Source organism: Rhipicephalus microplus, chromosome 6 (assembly GCF_043290135.1).
Source record: "Rhipicephalus microplus isolate Deutch F79 chromosome 6, USDA_Rmic, whole genome shotgun sequence".
Taxonomy (NCBI): Eukaryota; Metazoa; Arthropoda; class Arachnida; order Ixodida; family Ixodidae; genus Rhipicephalus; species Rhipicephalus microplus.
The window spans coordinates 112,758,060-112,781,108 of NC_134705.1; the positions used below are offsets into that span (position 1 = coordinate 112,758,060).

The 23,049-nt window shown below is 42.7% G+C and overlaps 1 protein-coding gene across 1 annotated transcript in view; it reads right to left on the reverse strand.

The window, feature by feature from the left end:
- The window catches only part of Coq6 (ubiquinone biosynthesis protein COQ6, mitochondrial), a 31,524-nt gene extending 9,430 nt beyond the window's left edge, over positions 1–22,094 (reverse strand). The window contains exons 1-10 of the mRNA XM_037418879.2: positions 21,635–22,094; positions 19,753–19,884; positions 18,213–18,271; positions 16,203–16,361; positions 13,809–13,919; positions 10,768–10,875; positions 8,279–8,341; positions 5,625–5,732; positions 3,899–3,977; positions 1,930–2,053 (exon numbers count right to left, since the gene is read on the reverse strand). Of these exons, the coding sequence (XP_037274776.2) occupies positions 1,930–2,053; positions 3,899–3,977; positions 5,625–5,732; positions 8,279–8,341; positions 10,768–10,875; positions 13,809–13,919; positions 16,203–16,361; positions 18,213–18,271; positions 19,753–19,884; positions 21,635–21,821 (1,130 nt within the window). The 5' untranslated portion in view covers positions 21,822–22,094. The remainder of the gene's footprint in view (positions 1–1,929; positions 2,054–3,898; positions 3,978–5,624; positions 5,733–8,278; positions 8,342–10,767; positions 10,876–13,808; positions 13,920–16,202; positions 16,362–18,212; positions 18,272–19,752; positions 19,885–21,634) is intronic.
- Between the last annotated feature and the right edge of the window lie 955 nt (positions 22,095–23,049).

Sequence of the window (23,049 nt, forward strand, 5' to 3'; positions counted from 1 at the left end):
TGCATAAACGGACGGAAATCGAGCCGCATCGCTGTCGTTCGGAGTTCTTGAAACGTGCCTGCGGGACTGGGGGAAACAAAAGCAGAAGATTGTCGACAGAAAAGATTCACGCAAAGGCTTCAGTGGACCACAGCAGGGTCGGTTTCAGCAGGGTCGGTTAGAAGAGCTGCTCGCCGGGAATGTGCTTGAGCAGTGAGCGGCACAGTGACCCGTGACGACAAAACTGCTCCAAGAGCGGGCTATGCAATTAGCCTTGGAAAAAGGGCTAATGCGGAGCCAGTTTGAAGCGAGCAGGTGCTGGCTAACTAACTTTATAAAAAGGAAAGGCTTTTCCCTCCGAAGGTGAACGGGCATCTGCGAAATGTTTTGCAGAGGAGTGCAATAAAAAGCTGCACAGTTTTCAGAGGTTCATCCTAAACTTGTGGCACAACAACGGCTACCTGCTTGGGCAAATCGGGAATGCCGATTAGACACCTGTTTACTTCGACATGCCTGGCACCACAACCGTCGAGAAGAAGGGGGCGAAGCAAGTTCGCATGCTGACATCGGTTCACGGTAAAACTACAGTGACGGCAATGCTCTGTTACACGTCAATGTGGGCACAAGCTTCCCCCGTACCTCATATTTAAATGGAAGAAGCTCTCGAAAGGGGTCCTTTTTTCGAGTGGTGTGATCGTGCGGGCCAGCGAGAAAAATGGGTGCGCGTTGCAATTGATGTCTTACTTTTTTTTTTTTCGTCGTGGAAATTGGGTGCGCGTTACAATCAAGGGCGCGATAGAATCGAGTAGATATGGTAAATGAATACATATTTAGAAGAGAAAACAAAGGTTAAAGTTTCATTTTTGAATATCACACCAAAACATCAGCACATGAACGCCAGCATGATGTCACATACTTCAAAGTCTTTTTTACAAACAGTATTTGGCTATGTTTGCTCAATGAAATGTCTTGAAACTTGTAATACTATGTCTCTGACCCGGAGAAAAACTACAGCAGTTTATTTTCATTGATAAAGTTACATCATGGAAATGATGTAATGTGTGATGCTGTCATACTCAGAGAAGGTCCTGTGGGTTTTTGAATGGAGCCTTGCGAGACCTTTGTGAGCCCTTACGGTCTTGTAAAGTCTCGCAAATCGTTGTGTGCAAGTCTATAAGATGGGAGCATCAACACAACCATTTAAAGCTTTTGCGTTAGCAAATAAAATGAATAAATGTGTGTCAAATAACATTCACCCTTTCAATTTCTTGGTAATACGACATGCTTGTACTTTCTGCCACAAATGCTGCACCCCACTCTTGCATTTCTTTGTGAGAATTCTAGGTGTGAAACTGAAATTCCTTTTCTTTTAGAAAGGGCGAGTTTTCTGTTGTGCTGTAGAAAGCTGGGTCGAGAAAACTTGGTCCCTTTACGCACTGTCTGGCAAACAGACTAGGCAAAGAGGTGTCAGGAATAAAGTTTTCAATCAAAACACTAGAGGGAACCCTGGTGCTAGCGTCTATGGGAGCTGCAATGCGTGGCACTTAAGCCAGCATGAAAATGGTGGGTAGTACACAAATTTGTCTAATCTTCATACTTTCGGCTTCATTTGGCTTCGTGTGGCTTGACGCTGCTTTGTCATGAAATAACAATGGGCAAATGTTCAGCAGTTGCACCTCACCACGTGAACCTTTTCGGCTCACCAATTCAAATTTAGTCATGAAGTTCACAACAGTATGTTCTTTTGTTTTGAAACGAAACCGAAACACAACAACAAACAAAGCCGCAAGCACGTACTGAGCCCACTAGCACGAAGACTAGGGGAATTCGTGTACAACCCGTCATTCCCAAGGTGGCTGAACAATCGCAGTGCCAGAGTCCCCTGTAGTTAGTTTTTGGAAACTCTACGGTTTCAGAAGTGGGCAGTAGAGACTATGCAGTGTTGCTTACCCGATGAGGGCCACCCGGGGTAGTACATAGTGGGCCGCATAGCTCAGGCCCAGAGGGAAAGTGGCCCGACTTGCTGGCACTAGCGACAGTATGCGCATTGGGGCATCACTGGATGCAGGGGGCGCTAGTGGATCCAGTGTGCCAATGGAAAAAAAAAAGAAGAGAAGATCTGATACAAAATATGTGGGGTTTAACGTTCCGAAACCGCCATATGGTTATGAGAGATGCTGTAGTGGAGGACTCGGGAAATTTCGACCACCTGGGGTTCTTCAACGTGTACCCAAATCTAAGTACACGAGCCTACAGCATTTCCGCCTCCATCGGAAATGCAGTCCCCACAGTCGAGATTTGATACCGCAACCTGCGGGTCAGCAGCCGAGTACCTTAACCACTAGACCACCATGGCGGGGCAAGATTTGATAAAGATACACTCATGTCTCTATATAACAAACACGGATATAGTGAATTATCAGTTACATCGAAGTGAGTGAAGAACAGTTTAGTAATAAATGCAGAGTGAAGAATATAAACTTATAGCGAATTTTCAGGTATAACAAAATATTTTCAAGGCAGATGTGACTTATAGTGATGTTTGAGTGTACCTCCAAATCGTCGAAACACGAGCACATCATCCGCATAAAAAGAGAGGGGAAATACATGTTGTAGCATCTCATTCATCTTCCCAGAGACTTAAGAGCATGACATGTAAATATCACTTCTTTTCAAACCAAGCATTATCATGAATTTTTTGTGGTGTACTTTTCAGATTACTGCTTATGTAAATTCTCAGAATTTTTTCATAGCAATTAACTGTATTACACAAGACTAACGGTTTGTGCGCATAACTGCTCACAAAATTTTGCTGTATTGAATTAGTCACCAGTCACTTCAGCTCACAAACTTTTAAAAAGTGAGATGAAATTCCCTTGACTGATTGATTGATTGAGAGGTCGGCATTTTCAGGCACAAATTTTGTTCAAAGGTCTGCTAGATTACTGCCGATCCTTTTAAATATATAAAGAGATACAGAAAAAGAAAATACTTTGGCATGGCACAATCTGACAAAGAAAAAAAAAAGACTTGCTTTGCCAGGCTTTGTTTTAGAATACTATGGATGGCAATTTCGGCATTTTTTCTCGAGCGAACAATCACCCATGTACCAAGGAGGCAACCAAAACCACTCGTGAGGAAAATCAACCAAACTGCAAAAGTTAAGTCTTTTCAGTATGTTTCAGTTGATATAAAAGGCACTACAGATTCACACTCTATCCCTTAAGGGATAATAATCCTATGGGGTATTAGATGAAGGTAATTCATATGGGAATAATTTTAAAGACGTTTAAATTTATAAAGCACTATATTTATGCACACTTATTTCAATTTTCTCGATCAAATTTCCCTTTTAGCCAGAAAGTGCTGAGCCCAATGGATTTCTTTGATAAAAAAAGACGGCTGATAGCTAAGAATCTTACGTATGTGAAATGCTTCGTGTTCAGGTACCACTCACACGTTCAAGTACGACTGATGGAATGAAGTAATCTAAGTAAAAATGACAAATTCATGATGTTTTCTAGACAGTCATCTTGCCAAAGCATTGAGCAGTAAAGAAAACTAAAGGAGGCCGATTTGCGTCGCACAGCACGGACTAAAAAAGAATAAGTCACGAACAGAAGACACCACAGTGGCCTAGTGGTTATGCTGCTTGACTGCTGACCCAAAGTTCACTTGAAGGATCAAATCCCAGCCGCATCAGCAACACCGACTACAGTTCGATTGAGGCAAGATGCTAGAGGCCTGTGTACCTAGATTTGGGTTCGCTATAAAGAAACCCAAGTGGTTGAAATTTCCGGTGCTCTCCATAATGGCGTCCCTCACCACCAGCTATTGTGGTTTTTGCAACTAAAAGTACAATTATTATGATTATTATCATGTTTCCTCAGGGGTAGGTGACTGTTGTTGAGTCACTTACCGATTCCAAACCTCTGAAGTACAGATGTAACCGTGGAGAGGGCTGTGTTGACAAGGGGCATTTGCCTGCCTTTACCCCACTGCAGCAGGTAAGACGAAAAAAAAAAGTTTTTGGCACATGGGCAACACGTTGCACGTACATCATGATGTGAAGACATTAACTAAACACATCAGTGCAAGAGAAAGCAGACAATACATACTGATAGTTTTTTTGGGGGGGCTGTAAGTCCATTAACGCAATTCGTGTAATGGCATCAGCCACATGCACATCTGATACATATAACTGTTTAAGAGATGGCTAGTGTGGCCGTCGGTAAGTTGAAGCATGCGTGAAATGTAGGCAGAGAAGGAGTGACAAAACAAATAAAGAATTAAAAAACTTACTCCTAGATGTGCTGAGTGTTAAGAAAATAACTGTGCGGCTAAGCGTGCCTACAAGTGAAGCTGTTACAGGAGGTAGTTTACGCGACTTTAAGGTTAAACATGTGCACAAGCAACTATGCCCCCTCCCCCCAAAATGCTATTCTCGATGAAATGATGCTTGCGAGCAGGAGGATAGTTGCAGTCGGGGAGAGTCATTCTTTTTTCTGTGCTACACTAAAACATCTGGACAAAACGAGACAGGACACATATGTGCTTGATGTAATACGTGTCTCGTATTTTCGTTTTGTCCTGGGGGTTCAGCATAGTGCAGCGAAACAACGCTGCTATACCAACTAACTCCTATTGAACCTTTATTGTCGGGGAGAAAAATATGAGATAACTGAAAGACAACAAGCAAGCTACAGTTGACTGACCTCTCTACTAAGCAGTGTGAGAGTTTGTATGCTTGTTGTTAGCTGCCTATGCAGCATGCTTATAAACTGTATCATTGCATTAAAAAAGAAACATCAAAACTCGGTCTTTGTAGAAAAACTTGGACCATCTCCCCGAAGGAAACCCTGATGGGATGCGAAGCAGTAGCGTTGCCTACGGGTGGCGTCACGAGTTAAATGGCGCTAACGCTAGTGCTGCGGTGAGCGCTAGAAGATTCGTTTGAAGCGATGACTGGCGCAGGTCTTGTAGGTGACAAGTACAGACATGTTTCGACATTTACGTTAGGCGCACATCAGGTTTAGGTGCATGTGAACTGATGAGTCGGCCGTGTAGCGCGCGGTGGTCATGGCAGCTGCGGACACCGCGGCGAGCGCACGGCAGGCGAGGGAGAGAGTGATGTCAGCGCACACTGCGAGGGGAGCCTGAGGTCAATGCGCAGCAGCGAAGCGACTTACTTGGCACGGCACCATCACTAGCGGCACGCGGCACGTTTGTACGAAGGGACAGCGTTGCACAGGTTAGCCAAAAAGCTGCTTTGCATCTAATTAGCCAGAAAACAGTGCCAACCAGTGGTCAAAGCTGTTGAGAGACAAATATACTGCAATGCACACAGCGGAGTATTTACAATTCTGCATAAAAAAGAGTCAAGGATTGTTTGCTTTATCTTTCATAATGTTGTCCTAACTATGCAGCAAATCGCTGCCTGCCGAGGGTTATTGTTCGAGACCATATGCTCCATTACGAAGGTGTCCATGAAAAGCTGTTTGCCAACTCAGTGATCACTCACGGAGCGATCAGTGTCACCCGTGTCTAGTACATACAAGCAGAAAATAGAAAAAGGAAGCCAGACTACAATGCAACAATAAAGCAATGCAGTTGCAGTATCCATGCTGACACATTAAACAACTCACGAGGCTCTTGTTCAGGGCATCCACAAAGCTGTCCTCGGGCAACTGCATCAACTTATCAGCCAGGTCCGATCTCACAGTCCACACCAAGGAAGAGTGTTCTGAATCGAGCTGCAAGGGGCAGGCTTTGAGTTCACACACTTGCTCAATTGTTGCCAAGCTTGCTCTGTCATCATGTGAACTCGTTACTGCACAGTGCCACATTTCAGTAAATAATGCAGCAGCTATAGAGTAAATTAAAGATTGAACTTTTTGCTGGCAGGTTTGTGTCCATAAAAGTGAAAGAGCACTCAAAGCACAACAATGAAAAGACAGGACAATTGTGAGTCTGCAGGTCAAATGAGTCATTGTACTCATACACGAGTCATTGCACAATGCAGTCTCATCAATGGCACTGGTTTACGTCCCAGAATGTACACCACTGTTCGCACTGTGCAAGCAATTTAAATATAGACAATATTTCAGAATCACAATAATATTCCATGAGTTTCAAGTATCTAAAGGCTGGTACTGAACCAAGCTGTGACAGCTAAGAAGTTTTTAGCCAGGGGGGTGGTTGTGCGAGGTCAGAAGGAATGCATAAACATTACACATGCCAACATGGCAAAAATCATCGCAAAAGCTACGCCAATTGTTTATAGGAACCCCACATTACAAGCTACACGTTGCGTAGTGGGCAGTAACCTGCCCACTATTTAACAGTAAAAAGAATACCACTAGTGACGAACATAATGCGTCAGTGAACGTGTTGTAGGTGGTGTTGCCACTAACGAGAAACTGACAGCCAGAGTACTAAGCCTTTTCAATTCATCTCGTCTGATGGTTGCAGGTCCGGAAAAGTTCAAGTCTTGAACATACTGCATTAATAGAGCCAACGCTTTGACAAGTGGTTTTGCCTTCTTCAAGGCTGTTGGAGTAGCAATTTTGAGGCGAGACTACTTGTCGAAACATTGGCTTTAATAACAGGCCGCGTTAAAGAATTTTTCATCGCTTCAAGCTGCCATCTTCCCCTAAACTTGTGCCTCTGTTTGGAGGTATAAGTTTAAGGAAAAGGTATAAGTACTTATACCTCCAACCTAGTTGGAGGTATAAGTATAAGTAGGAAAAACTTCCAGTAATATGCCTGAAAAGTACGTGGATGCAACACGGAGACATGACAAGGCATTCACAACTGCTCAATTGCTCGAACGCCACTGCCAACTGCTGTACCATGTACCCGTGGAATTTGCTTGCACTGCACAATGTTTGTTATCTAGGTTGTTTGTGGAATAACATAAATGAGCAAGCACAGGACTAAGATTCTGTTGTCAGTGCACGCTAAGCTTTATGCATGTACCCATCTCCCAGTGCTTCACTATATACACAGAAGAAAGGAATAGTGGCTCATTGCCAGAAAAGAATGTCAGACATTATATGTACACTTGGCATCAAAAGCTTAGAGATCCTTAGGACCAAGACTCAACAGGACTAAGACTCAACCTCATCATAAAAAGTTGCATTTTAAATGAAAATAGGTTCCTTATGTCTAAATATTCACTATAAATGTTTATTCGTAACACTATATCTATTGTAAGACTATTCTTAACTTCGTTATAAGCAATACTTTATTACATCTGACTTCGTTATATTAAGGTATGTACCTGCTAATTTGAGAGTGAATTTGATTCAACTACACAATACAACAAAAGCTTCAGTTAATTCAAACTTACAGCTGATTCAAATTGACGCCCTGGTCGCACAGTCCTGTGGATTTTTATCAGGGGGAAAACTCCCTAGAATTCAAATGTGTCGCTATCCACAACGGTTAACTCGAACTGTGAGCCCCTGATTTTCATCGCGTCTCACAGAAGTTGGACCATAGTGAATCACAATGTCTCACGAAACCAAACTGCACCAAATTTACTAGAGATATGAAACAGCAGTACTTCTCAGCAGATGAGAATACTGACACTGCGCTGGAGCTCTCAGGTAAGCTGCAATCAATACTCACAGAGTTGCGACAAAAGCAACGTGTGCAAATGAAAATTTTTAATTACTTTTAATTTTGATTGCAGTAACTCTGCCATGTAGATAAATGTGTTATTATTAATGCATGCCTTCTTGTTTCTGGCATATTATTGATTGAACAATATCATTCCCAGTTAGTGCTTGGTGAAATTCATTTGTGAAATCACCTGCCCTAAACATACAGTTGTGCCTAATTCACAATGATGTATCCAGAAGTGGCTTGTTTGAGTTGTGCTCATACAGTGTGGCGCATTAATTCTAGTGCCTGCTCACTCATTCAAACTCTGCCTAACTAAACAACTTTACGCTCCACTTCAAGTTCGAATTAACAAGTTTTTACTGTACATGCTAGCGTGTTTTAGAATAGGCTGAAAATCTAAATACAAGAAATTCTGCCAAGGAAGAGGGAACATTCAGCTTTTTCTTTTGCCTCAGGGTACCTAAGCTTGCGATGCTGACTGCGCACAATAAACTCAAAAAGTCGTCCCAAGCTTCTCCTTGTCTTCCTCCAAGAGCAAGCAATTATACCGAGAAAAAAGTTTGCCTTTGAAAGTTTAAGAAATGCGCAAAATCATGTCTAGAGTGTTGTGTGTGCTAGAGTCGAGTTGTGCGAACAGCTAGAACAACAGACCACAGTGTGGTTGACTCACCGGCAGAAGGGCCACCACCCCGTTAGGCAGGAACCGTTGCCAGGCCACTGTATTGTCCACGGGCTAAAGCAGAAAGGGAGAGAAGGAAAGTGGGGGCAGTTCAGATACCAAACAAGATCCTCACTCAAAAGGGCAGTCTCCCAAATCGAGTTTGCTAACTGGGTACAGCTGTGTTGGCTACCAAAAGATGAAAGTAAAACTTTGCCAGGAGTCTGAACTACAAGAATTACAGAACGAGTTATGCTCAAAGCACGACAGGTCAACACTAATGGTTCCTTTATGAAAGACTGGAAAGCAGAAAGTTTCATTAACCCTTTTACTGGCAATCCCGAGGCAACTCTGGCGACACCACATGCACGAGCCCTACCAATCCCGAGTATGCTCGTTTTGCCTCTTTAAATCACTACCTGCCACTTGCGAGAGAGCTTAAAAAAAAAATAATAATGTGGGTGTGTCTCGCCGTCTATAGAGAAAACGTACCAAGAAATATCACTTGCAGTGAAATTTTGGACAACAAAAAAAGTGCACGATTGCACATACCGTATTTACTCGATTCTATCGCGCCCTCGATTGTAACGCGCACCCGATTTCCACCGCGAAAAAAAAAAAACGTAAGACATCGATTGCAATGCGCACCCATTTTTTCTCGCTGGCCCGCATGATCACACCACTCGAAAAAACTACTCCTTTCGGGAGCGCCTTCCATTTAAATATGAGGTACGGGCGAAGCTTGTGCCCATCTGACGTGTAACAGAGCATTGCCGTCACTGTAGTTTTACCGTGGACCGATGTCGGCACGCGAACTTGCTTCGCCCCCTTCTTCTCGACGGTTGTGGTGCCAGGCATGTCGAAGTAAAGAGGCGTCTGATCGGCATTCCCGATTTGCCCAAGCAGGTAGTCGTTGTTGCGCCGCAAGTTTAGGACGAACCTCTGAAAACTGTGAAGCTTTTCATCGTACTCCTCCGCAAAACTTTTCGCATATGCATGTTCCCCTTCGGAGGGAAAAGCCTTTCCTCTTCATAGATTTAGTTAGCCAGCACCTGCTCGCTTTAAACTGGCTCCGCATTAGACCTTTTTCTTAGACTAATTGAATTGCATAGCCCGCACTTGGAGCAGTTCTGCCGTCACGGGCCGCTGTGCTGCTCGCTGCTAAAGCACATACTCGCCGAGCAGCTCTTTAATTTGCGGAAACCGGCCCTGCTGTGGTCCACTGAAGCCTTTGCGTAAAGCTTTGCTGTCGAAAATCTTCTGCTTTTGTTTCCGCCGGTCCCGCACGCACGTTTCGGGAACTCCGAACGACCGCGATGCGGCCCGATTTCCGTCCGTTTCTGCACACGCGATGACTTTTCTTTTAAAAGCGGCATCGTGGTGCACTCGAGTTTTTGGAGTCGGCCATTCCACGCCGTCGATGCTAATGCACTACTAGATGACGAACTCCTCAGCACACGTACGAAGTGCCGCACATGAGAAACACATAGGCAGAAATGGACGACGCGCCATGCCGACGCACGTAGGGGGCGGCCATTTTAGATTTGCCGATGGCAATAGATTGGCCGTAATTTTTTTGTTCGTACTCGATTCTAGCGCGCATGCGATTTATGAACTCGCTTAACCGGAAAAAAGGTGCGCGTTAGATTCGAGTAATTACGGTAAGTGTTGACCCGAATTGCTTTGTCAGCGCCATGGGCGTGCGCTATTTGATAGAAGAAGGAATTCAGGAACGCATGACTAATTTGGGCTCCAAACGAAATGGGTGATTAGTGCCTCAGTGGCTCTCAAATAGTCAGTAACCATAAATAAAAAAATTATTTTGTTTATCCATTCATTGATTGTAATGAGGACTACTTTTATTTTGTTGACATAATTTCTAATAAATATGTTTACAACACTTTAACAGTATCTTACTGCGTTGCTAACAGAAAATTTCCACATAAAGTGCAGGAAAAAAAAAAAAGCCCAACATAATGTGTGCAGCACTGGTGGGAGGGAGTGAGAGGCAGTGAAACGGTTAAGTACGAAACTACACTCGTGAATGTAGTGAAGTGCAAAATACTGTAGAAGTTTTCTATGTTACATGATTTTTGAAATTTATCATGAGTACCTAACTCCCAAACAGACCCTTCGGCTGGAAAAACGAGGCAGTAAATCTGAAGTTACAGCCGTCCACTTTGCATCCATCATCTCATCCTAATGCCTAGCGCAATCTCATTGTCTAGCTGCGGCAACAAACTAGGGTGCATAACTCGGGTTTCTAGATATTTATTTCTAGTTCAGCACACTACTGTACTTATGAAGTTGCACGCCTTATGGCGCGTCATTGTTAACGCTACACTAAAACGCCCTCAATAACAATCCACACAGACTCGGCATGTGGAATATGCTAGCGTTATTGCGAGTGTTTTAGCCTGAACTAAAGCTTCCCTGTTCAGAAAAATCAAGGATGGTTGGCACAGTGATAGGTGGCAGTGTTATAGCGTGCCTTCGCCTACCTCGCACAGCTTCACGGTGGCAATGATGGACTTTTGGTTGTAGTTCCAGTGGAGGCACCGGACGGCCATGCTCTTGCGAACTTGTGAGTTGAAGCCGTCTGCTCCCACCTGCGATTCAATGCAACTGTGACAGTGCGTGCGATGTCAGCTGCTTGACTTCTTTGACTGTTATTTGTTCGCTCGCACGTTCTACGTCTGACATGTTTAGGTACGTGTGCTACGCTCCGCAAACTATGGTGACGGTGCTGAGATATCACCGAGTGCTTCAGGCAACTTAAGACAAAGTTTAAAAATACACCCTGGTATTCTGTGACAACACGACCAAATGTATGTTACTTATATCGCATAAAGTAAGTTACACAACATTCTGGGTTCTGCTTAATTACCTAAAATTTACTAACCGACTTCCACCGGCTGGGCAAAAAATTCAAATGAGAAAGAGGTATATCGATCTGCTAAATGCTTGATGAGAGACAGTTCCCAACTTTTTTATTTATGACGTATTGTCATACTTAGGCTCACTGCAAATGTCCAAGAAGAGCAAATACATACAATGTGACATTTTTGGTTGCATGCTGTGATTGCTGTGCTCTGTAGCATTTTCTACATTGTACAGATTTATTTTCCAAAATCTTTGTGTGCACTGTGGGTCAATCCTTGCTGACTGTGTTTACACCTTACGGCATATGCTGGAGTGGGCATCTGAAATTTACACCAGTGCAAGGAGTCTTAGAAAAGCAATTCACAAAAGGAAGGGAACATCAAATCACTCAATCTCTTTTAATTTAGCACATGTCACACAGCAATTACCTAACATGTAGGCTTTTGTAAATATAATAGTTCTGGTTTGAGGAAAGAAGTGTAAATTTGAGCGCTCATTTTTTTGTTAGACACAATATTAATGCGAAATAACAGGCCATTATGCCAAAGAAAGCATAAGGGATGTTGCTGGCAGTAATTGAAATGTAAATGTGAAGGAAAAAAAAGTTGGCGAAAAAATAACTTGCCACCGGCAGGATCCGAACCTGCAACCTTCCAATAATGGGTCTGATGCTTTACCACTGAGCTATGATGGTAGATCATCGGAGGTTTTATTCGAAAGTCGCAGGTTCGGGGTTCTGTCAGTGGCAATTAATATTTTCGTGCACTTTTCCTTCTTCATATTAAATTACCTTTACATCTAAAACCATCCCCTATACTTCTTTTACCATCATTGCCTGTTAGTTCTAATTAATACCGTACTTACTCGCATAATAGGTGCACTTCCAGTTTGGTCGCGAGCAATTAGATTTTTATTTACCCGCATTATAGGCACCCCTTAAACATGGCCATCATCAGTAGCTTTGTACTGTATTTGCACGGTGGCAATTGGATGCCCTCTTACGTTAACTGAAGCATGAAAAGAAAAAGCGAAAAGACCGCGCCAGCTCAATGAGCTCGCCGAGTGAAGAAGTACGGTGGTTGCCTAGGTGTCAGAGTAACCTTTGCACTGGCATGGCTCTGGCCGCTAGCCGGCCATGCGCGCTCCACATGGAATATGCGATCACGTCCTTGTCAAGTGCACATTAAATTTCCTGTCAGAAAAAGCGTCGTTATCGCGTTTGGTACCTCGTCCACAAATTTAAATGCTTTTCGGCTTTGCGAACATTCCCCTTTACTGCCACTAGCTGACTTGCACAAGCTCGACAGACTTTCGTTGCCGTTGATTTTCCGGCCATGAACCTATAGATTGTGTCATGCGCGCTGCTTTTGCATCAGTGCTTGAATTCGATCATTTCAACTCCCCATCTTCAAGTCAAGTGTGCAAACTTCCCACAACATGCCGAACCTCAGGCTAGACCTAATCATTTTTGGTGCTTATCGGTGGTGGCCATGGGTCTTCATTGTTGCGTTTTTTGTATGGAATCAACATAACTCTTTTGGTGGCTCTACTTGAAGAAAAGGGGGCTTGGGCAGAGCTTGTGACCACCGAATGGCGGTTCACGATTCTACGCAATGTCTTGTATATGAAGTGCAAGCCCCTGAAATGGAACAATTGGTGCGGTTAAGTGCAAAAACTTTAGGCTGCGATAATTGCGCATAATCTAAACGGGCTGAAACGTTATCTGCGAATTTCCGCGAAGGCCCTTTCTTTCCAGTTTTTTTTTTGCGCTCATTTCGTTGGCAACGCGGGTCATTAGATATGTTAAATTTCTGAAAATTGAAGGCACAACGCATCGCATCCCTCAATTTTCGGATGTGTGAGATTGTATGTTTTACACGTTTTGCGCTTGTGTGGCCTAAAAAGAAGGTTGTTTCAGCTGTAGTGCAAATATTTGACTTCGGCAGCGTATACATTATCAATGGTATATGCCATAGTTAAACAATGAATTTTGAGAAAGTTTTACGCCATGTAATAGGTGCACACTGAACTTGGAGCCTCATTTTCTGGAAAAAAGGTGCACCTATTACGCAAGTAAATACGGTATTTCTGGTTTAAAACAAATAGGAAATTCTGAAGTGAATTCGATAGTAGCGGGGTTCAAATAGCAGTAGGGCAAAAAATCATAAAGGGTAAAAACATTAAGTTTTAAAATTTCAAATATATAGTCCATACAAGCCTGTACAACTAAATTCTAAATTAAAGGTCTTAAATAAAAAAAAATTTGGGTGCACTGGCAATATGCACATTTAATGTTGAAGCGTGGCTCTGTGGCTGCGCATATTTCCTCTGAGTCGGTGGTTTCATGGCATTGCGACTCCATGCTGTGCAAAAGAGCAGTTTTAAGTGGGCCATGTGAGGTAGTTTGTCTATTTGTTTGTTTCAAGCCTTTTAAAATACCCGAAATTTCAAATTCATGTCAAAGCAGGTTCAAACACTCTCAAAGTCTAAATTTGCATGCAGGCCTACTGTATAAAAATTAGTGCACATATAAGAGCTGGCTGTAACTGCTTCAGGACAACAATGACCACCATCCGAGAAAATATAGCTCGAAAATCGTTCATGAATTCAGACAATCCCAGCTGTAACACCCGAAACAAATCCAGCAACCAGAGCTTACCAATAGGAAGGCTTCTAGCGGCTTGTCTTCTCCCAGCACCTGGATTCTTACTGGCGGACAAGGGTCTATTGGGTCATACCTCTCCAATGTCGGTAGCTCATAGTTAACCACCTGCATAAAAAAAAAAAGAGCGGAGGACAGGGCATTTAGATTGCTGCAATCTTGGATTCACACAACTATGAAGAATTCGCTAACAATACTATTGTCTGATTGAATGTAAACGCTATTATACAATTTGAGGAATGATTTTACAAACAAGCACCTATAACAGAGTCACTTTGCAAAATAAGCACGGTTAAACTTCAATTGTACATTGTGAACAGTGTAACAGGGTAAACTGTTGCGAGAGATCCAGTCTGAAGACTTTTGTATAATGCATATCAGGACTTCAGGACTACTTGGCTTACTGTCTCAACAGCGGGGGGTCAGCCAGTTCTGCACTTAAGGGGATAATGAACAAAACTTTTGCTGCCAAGACTTTCAGCCAAATTGTAAGATTGGGTGTTAAAATCGACAGACACAACTTCCATTTAAGGTGAAAATAATAAATTTAATTAGTTTTTGACGAACCACTGTGTCTAGCAGCTATACTGTGAACTGGAGGAGGCGAGGTTTGGCGATGTCACACGCGCCGGAAACAAGCATTTCAACAATGCCATCCCTCGCCCGTGTTTCTCAACCCTCTCAGCTCCCACTACGGTTCCCAGACCCACTATGACAGTGAACTATACTCCCAGCCAGGGTACAGCATCAGAACTTTTACGGAAGATGGAGAGTGGCGTGAAAGGAGAGGTGGAGATAATGAAGAGAAGGAAAGCAACATGTGGACCCGACATTTGCTTTGGGAAATGTGACATCATGGCTGGCCCTTGCGCTCACGTGCAGCTTTTGAGCACTGAACATCCACCAAAAAACACAATCAACTACCCAAAAATACATGAAATAAACTCTGTTTATCGAAACAGTGGTGCCTTTAAAGTAAAACTTCGGTGTTTTTAACAGTTTTTTAAAATATTTATTCAGTATAACTTTGAAAAATTTGCTTCCCGGATATCACTGGGAAAATTCTGTTATCGGGTGAGGATGTCCCACTAACAATTCAGATATCAGCTAAGTTCTTAATAATAATTGTTAGGGTTTAATGTCCCCCAAACCACCATATGATTATGAGAAACACCGTAGTGGAGGGCTTCGGAAATTTTGACCAACAGGGGTTCTTTAAAGTGCACCCATATCTGAGCACACAGGCCTACAGAATTTCTGCCTCCATCGAAAATACAGACGCCGTGGCCTGGATTCGATCCCGTGTTCGCAGGTCAGCAGCCGAGTGCCTTAGCCTCTAGACCACCGTGGTGGGTCTCAGCTAAGTTTTTCAGAATATTTATAAAATGCCATGAGTTCAAGTAAGAGAAAAAAAAGGGGAGGGGGTATTGGAAAAGTGTGGCATATTTTCTTTTCTTTGCTGCTTTAATGTATTAATGTGTGTTTTATGGTCCACACCCTGGAAGACTTCAAGATGCTGTTGTAAACGTCAACTACAGCTCATACTGCTGTAGGCCGTCTATGCCCAATCCCTCGACAAGTAAGTCAGCGATAGGTCAGGGACCTATTGGAAAAGTTGTCAGCAACAGCAACAGAAAAAAAGAAAGAGAGAGAGGTTGTTCACATGGTGGAAAGCTTTGCATAAAAATATGCTGCAACACAGCAGCACATCACTGGTAGTTCAATCATTACGGCACACGGCTGGTAAGTGTGAGGCCATGGGCTTAATCCCTAGCAGCAGCAAATGAGTGGCTTTTGGGCGAAAACGCAAAATGCAATATACTTTGATTTAGGAAGGCACAAACTGCAGGCACAAAAACCATCGTGAGAGCGCAACTAAACATGACACACAGGAAAAGACAGACGAGAACAGGCTCAAACTATCAATTGTAATGAGTTGGTGGTTTGTGCCTGTCCTCGTCTGTCTCTTCTTGTGTGTTGTGTTTAGTTGCGCTCTCACGATGGTTTTTATGTCAAAGCACCAACTTGCCCCACAGACAACGCTTTTGAAATTGCAGGCTGATATGGCTGAACCTTGGCACTGAGCCCAGCCGAGTCAAGGCATTTTTTTCTAACATCCTGGATGAAGTATTCCCGACTTTCAACGCTGTGTGCAAGACGACCTTCACATACACCCACACAGCATGGAATTCATCAATTGATCAAAAACTTAATTCTAAAAAATAAACGAGCTGGCCCATCAGAGCCATGAAACAACTATGACGTTTCATACACACAAGCAAAATAAAGTCGGCATATATGCAGGCAACATTTTATCCCTTTCAATTCAGCTTCAAATACTAAACCTTCATCAGTGAATTATTTCAGTCAATAAAAAATTACTGCGCCTACCTTGACTCCAGGGACGACACGCACCACCTGTGATGGTAGTTGTGCCAGCCTTCGATAGAGCGCATCAGCCAGGTTGCCCATGTCTACATCGAACGCGATTTCGTTGGCCAGCGTGCGCCCGAAGAAGGCGATGGAGGCAGTGGAGTGGGATTCCCAAACCTGTAAATGAATTCTTAGCTTCACATATTTATTTATTTAAAAACTCTCTCAACTTCACTTGTGGCATTACAGAAAGGAGTGGTGTTGCAAGTCAGATTGCTAGGCAGGTTGCTAATCATTCCGGGTTATACTTGTGCCTCTTCCATAGTTTTCAGATGCCACAGAATATTACTGTAGTGTAAGACTTATCTGGCGAAAGTGGACGCACTAGAGACAGTGGCTACAATGACATTGTCAAAATATTGCTTACAGTGACATTACTAGTACAATGAAGAAAAGATGTGGAAACTTGAAAGGCAAATTTTTTTTGCTAGACACAATATTAACAAAAACTAATAGACAACACTGCCACGGAAAGTATAGGGGACACCATTAGTAGTAAATACAATGTAAAGGTGTGCAAGATGTGCAATGTGATTGCGTGTTGCACGAGTTTGATCACTTCAGGCACCGCCAAGAAAAAAATTCAATTGTTGGGCTTCATGTGATCATTATTACATCAATTATGGAGCACACTGCAACAGGGTACTTTGAATCAATTTTGACCCCCTGGGAGTCGCTTAATCGACGTAAATTAGTGAATAGACATTTTTGTATTCTGCCCTCAGACAGGTGCCGTTCCTTAGAATCCAGACCTGTCCTCAAGTTTAGCAGCACGATATATTTTCCACCAAGCTACTAATGGGGGTTGCTTTGCTTGAACATCTGTCTTGTAAATAATTATCTGGTAGTACTTGCTTAACACCAGTTTTTCAACAGTCAGAAGTTATTCACTGAACACAGCACAAGCAAGTATAAAACGCCACTTGCTTTAAGCAAACTATATTTCGTAATTGCAGATGTCACGATCATCTGTGATCAGTATAACGAAATTCCAGTTGATGTTTCTTCTCATTGTACATGCTAAGAGAGCAATGTCATATTTGCAAGAGTACACCCCAGCTACAAGGCAAAGCATCACTTTTTATGTTGTTTGTGTTTTATTGCATGAAGTTTTATTGCTTACCGAGGTGTCACACTCAAAAGTGTATTTATATCACTTGTTCACAAATGCAGTAATATATTACTACATATAATTACATTTCTTTTATACGTTGTTTTAAAATTTATGTTTCTCTGTATAAATAGGCTGTTTCCTGATGTGTTTTCTAATTCTTCTATTTGTTATAATATTTGACTGCACTTGCATCCCCTTATAGCCTGCCTTCAGGGTGCCTACACCTTATTTCTAATATATCAGCTCATTTTAAGTAAACAGTACTCCTAGAGCTAGGTAGCCAGCAAGATGAACTGGTTTCAAAAAATCCCACTAAAAGTGCTCCAAAAAGCGCACAGCTCTTCTGACATCAATCATAACTGAGAAAAAGCAAAACAAGATAGAACAGTTTGGACAGTGTTAATCTCCTTTCCTGGAGCATTCCAAGCAGGTTAGAAAATACCAAGAATGCGTGATCACAAAGTCTAACCAGACCTTAATTTTAGGCTGTTCTCTTCATAATTCTAGAAGCAATCCTTTGAACTGCACATTAACCAACTGTAACAGGGCCACCTGCTGTGACTGTACTGATGCATTATAACTGCATTTGCTGGGGCTCGCCTTTTACACTTGTTAGCATAACAGAAGCCGATTTCTCATTTTGCATGCTGCGGCACAAGAAAACTGCGCTTCTACACATTGTATGCACAAGACTATACCATTACAAGTTGAACGAACGGCGTTGCATGAATGTCGCCTCAGAACTATGAAAGGGCTGGCTGAAGGGTACGGGCAAATGTTTTGCGGCCGGCAATTTTCGCAGCTGGCCGTCAATCACTGACCCACGACCCTTCAAAAAGTCAGGCCAAACTCACTCGCATTCGCTTGATGGTCTGCACTTTAGACTTGGGCAGCATGTCCCACACGCCCAGGGCTGTATGGAGAGTTTGGAGACCAAGAAAAAGATGAACATGACCATTAAATCCCTTCAATCCAAATAGAGGGGAACACAATGAAAGAATCTCAAAGAAGATGAAGTGCTGCCAAAATCAATCAGCCGAGATAGCACACGACAGTTTTCCCATGAGTGTCTCTTTCTAGTGCAAGATCCTGAGCAAGCCCCCCCTTCCCTAAAGTGCAGGATAATTCGAGAAGATTTGGACGGGGGGGGGGGTCATGGTTAAATATTTTGGCTCGGTCAAGAATCAAAATTCAAGATAGAGCCAAAACAGCTGCTGAGAACAAAGAATGCCCCCCGTGCTTCTAATAAAATGCTTCACTGAATTCGCACGCATTCCCTGTTTTCATGCGATATTCTCGGGCAGATAAAAACAGATCGAAGGGGATAAGAGGCCGCAGATTTGGAATATCTCAAAGCAAGGAGGAGGGTGCTTGCTCTAGATCTTACCATATATCTTTCTCTTTCTATTCCTTTCTCTGTTTTTCTATCTCTCTTTACTTTATTTTCTTTCTCTCTACCGCCCCTCCTTCTCCCTGTACTCATTCTCTTTCTCACATCCGAGTTACTGCAGCCCACGCCGTACAAATTGGTGCACGTGTTCTGAGAATGAATCAGAAGATGAAGAAGTAAATTAAGGTGAAAAATAGGACAAAGAGAGTGCATGCCGGTTCACGATAATAAAATTATATTTTTATGTACATAGCATAGGAAAAAGCTTAACAGTTCTGCTGTAAAAAACAAAACACCTCTGCAGTTCAACATTCGAAACCAACGCATAAGCTTCCAGAAATTTCCCAGGGTGCTTGTTTACGCGAGAAGGGGGACGATGCTGAGGGGGCTCTTGACAAGTTTCGACTACTCAGCTTAGCCATGGTTATGGATGAATTGACGAGTTCCACGTTTATCGACAACATTTATTTTATCATCAGTGTACACTAGTACATTGTGCAAGAACAACAAATAGATACAAAGCACATGAGATAATTGTTCTTACAACTTAGTTTTCCATTTACGTTTTCCAGTATTAAAACATGTCACGTCCAGGCATGCAACGTGGCTGTCAGTGCACATTACTCCATCTGAAATACAACAAAACGCTTCGACTACACGACTTCCATTTGCGTCACTCTGCTACCTCCATTAAAGTATAACCAATGCTTACTATCTCCAGTGTACAATAAAATGAACACGAAAGGACCTTTGAACTGTGTTTGCTGAACCCATGACTTAACAGTAATGGCGATTAATGGTAAAAGAAAGTTATTGGCATTCACGCATCGACTACTTCAGGAGGCACAGTTCTGCTCTTCTTTTCTAACGCTACAACTACCAAGCAAGGAATGCGAGTGGCTTCAAATGCGAAACAGATGCTTTCTTTCATCACAAATGTTCTTCCCAAAGTGGCCATCACAGCCAAGGAGACGATTTCGGGAGCTCGGTACTGGGAATCATACCTTGTAAAAAGCTCCTGCTTCCTGGAGTCAACGCGTACACGCGGTTGCTCCAGTTCTCTTCGTCATGGTCAGAACGGAGTTGACGTCTGTCTATGAGCAGCACACGCTTGTTTGCAAACGTCTCCGATGTTCCTGAGTGAACAGAAAGACACGGTCATGCAGTATTCGGATGACCAATAAACTGCGATCACGCAATCCATGAAACTTTTACTCACTCTTAGATATCTACGTGAGACGCCAGTTGAACACACCAAAGGGCACAACTATGGCAGTACTGAGTCAAGTAATGCTTATGAGTAATATGAATGCGTTTCTCTAGAGCCAAGTGCAGTAAGTCTTGAACAGTACCTAGTCACTAATAATGAATTACTGGTAACCAGTTACTTTTCAGGGACTTTCAAAATGCATCTCGTCACTTTCCCATTCTAACGCAATAAATGTTTTTTGACAACAATGGCTATACTCTGTCTTACTCATTAGAATGAAATCAGTTGAGTAAAATGAATAATTATGGTTTATAGAGGAACAAAAAATAAACAAGAGATTTACAATGCCATCACTTCATCAGCAGTGACTGTGACAAGTAGTTTCCCAGTTGAAGCTTGTAAGTACAACAAGATCACTTTTGTGCAGCAGGCTAAATGACTGTAATGCTGTTGCTTCCTGACAGCATTAACATGTTATATCCAGGTAACTCCTAACTGCAACAATGTTACTTTTCAGAGGGCACTAACAACCATTAGGTATCGAGCGTTTCAATGTCACCAAATATTGCGCGAGCATCACGTCAGAAAGAATGGCATTCAGTGGTGTTCTCGCCAAAGTACAAACAAGTGTCACTTATCTAGTGCACTAAAGTTGGTTTTATGTCAGTCAGCCATAAAACAGGCTTTGACCCTTTGTGGTGAGCCTTTGGTGTTCTTGCTTTTTGGCCAAAGCCAGCACTGCCAGAGTCAGGGTCATCAAGATCATGATTCCCCCTCGGCTATGTAATAGCAGAATCGAAAATAAAGTCAACACAGTTAAATTGGCAGCAGAATGTCTGCTCACGCTGCCTGTCTGATGCTGGCTTGGTATACTATCGCATTACTCTTTTCCTTTATTTTATTATTTTTACTTTAAGAATACTGACATCTCTTCAGAGATTATAGCAGGATAGGCGCAAGAAAGATGTTACTTGTTTACATAAGATGACACAAAGTTAACGTGCTCTATTGCTATTATAAGAACACAATATTAAAACTACTTTAATAAGAATGAAATCATGAACGAGATGATCATTGGAAACAACTATAAAAACAGAAGTCGCACATTTGTAATATGGCATACGTCAGCACCTACACATTTTTCGAAGGAAGAATGCATTATGAGAACAATTTTATGAACAAATAAATCAGAGTATGTCATTCAAAATAATAAAAAGAAAAGAAAGTTATGTTATTGTGACGTGACACAGACTCATCACTTAGCTGGTTTATTGATCTTTTAAAGACTTTAGCGCTACTTATGAAGCAAGCAGTTAATTTTTAATCGCTGTTGTAAACACGTGTAAGGCTGATTTGTCGGCTGCTGCGGGTTTCAGAGAGTTCGTCTTTAATGTTTTAAGGGAAAAAATTGAACATGCAAAAGCTTTTAGTGTTAGAGGAGTATTCGGTCACCGAACGGGGAGTGCTTATTACGGTTTGTTCTGCCAAGTGAGTGAGATATATACCCCTCAAAATCAATTTTGTCATCAATGTTGTGCAGTAGCTGGAACATAAGGCCTATTCTTTGTTTCGTTCGGTTTCGTAGCGTTAGTGTGTGTTCGGCGAGTCTGCCGGGCTTTTAATGTTAAGAATTACTGCAGTATCAAGTATCGCGTTCTCTCAGTTGTAGCTCTCACCCAAGGCGCAAGCGAGAGCCGCTCCAGCGAGCCCGGCTCCCGAAATGACCACGTCCCAGCGCTGTTTCGTGAGCTCGGACGCCTCGTCTTCGTCGGCATCCAGGCAGGCTGGCGACGTTCTCAGCAGGCGGCGAGAACCCGGCGACATGAGGCGTCGGCAACGCCTAAGCAAGACGATCGACTGCATGGCCGCGGCACTAAAGGATGCGACGCAGGTAGAAAGGTGATCGGCGACCTCACGGTCGATTTATTCGTGAACGGCTCGGAAAACTCGCAGCTACAAAAGTGATAACTGTTCAACACCACCTCCAACAAACGCTCCGTCACACTCCCGAGTTTGTTGTACCCATTCAATCGTTAACTATTAGCTATCACAACAAGAGAAGTACGCACGTTAACAAGACACCACCGTCTGCGAAACATGCGACAACAAGTTTGGTTTCCGCACGGTTTCCGTTTCTCAACACAGGGTCGCAGCGAACAAGTAACAGTAATAAATAAACAAATTAAAAACCACGTAAAACATAATATTGTATATTGTGTATTTGCGTGTGAAATTGTACGTTGTTCAGTAAAGTGAGTTAGTTTTATTGTAAACATAATCGCTGCGGTCCTGCAGCGCGTTGTTTTGACAGTAGCCATGACAACAAACCAGCGCCGGCGCGTTGGATGGTTTTGCGGCCGTTACCAACGTTACTAGTCGTTTCGTCGTCGCCACATACGCATGTTTCAAAAGACTGAATTGCCGTCGAAATAATTCGCGACGAGTGAATTTCGCTCGAAAGAGAAATCGGCGAAGCAAAAACGATGACGCCTGCACTGACAGCACGAGAAGGGAGAAATATTACGTCTTTCCAATCGCAGTGATGCCATCTGTGAGTTGTTCGATCACGTGTAATCAAAGTGGCGTAGCATGTAGCGCAATATGAGAAGTGTAACTTTAGCCGCTGTTGAGGCAGTTTCTTCAGCTTGAAGAGATTGAACTCCGTGTGATGTTACTGCGCGTGAAAGCAAAACGCACACGTTTGATTAGTCCACAAGAGCGGAGGAAAGCTGGGGAAAAATCAGAAACAATATAGCAACCTCCGGCAAACATCTGTTGGCGAAGAAATCTCTGAGCGTATGCATTAATCGGCTTCTGAAGAACATATTTACCGTCAACAAACAGCTTTTGTGGGGTATAGGCACTTTAAACGACGGTCACACATTTTACAAGTCGTACATGTGATCGGTAAAAAAAAATCGCATATACAATGACTCATATAAAACTGCAAAGTAAGATAAATAATTGTACCGAATGATATAATTAGTTGCTGAGTGCATGTTTAAAAAGTATCATTGGAAGTATATCCGTCAAGTGCGTGACATAACAGCTCTTTATGTAGCCTGGAAGAATATACCTGGAAAGATCACCG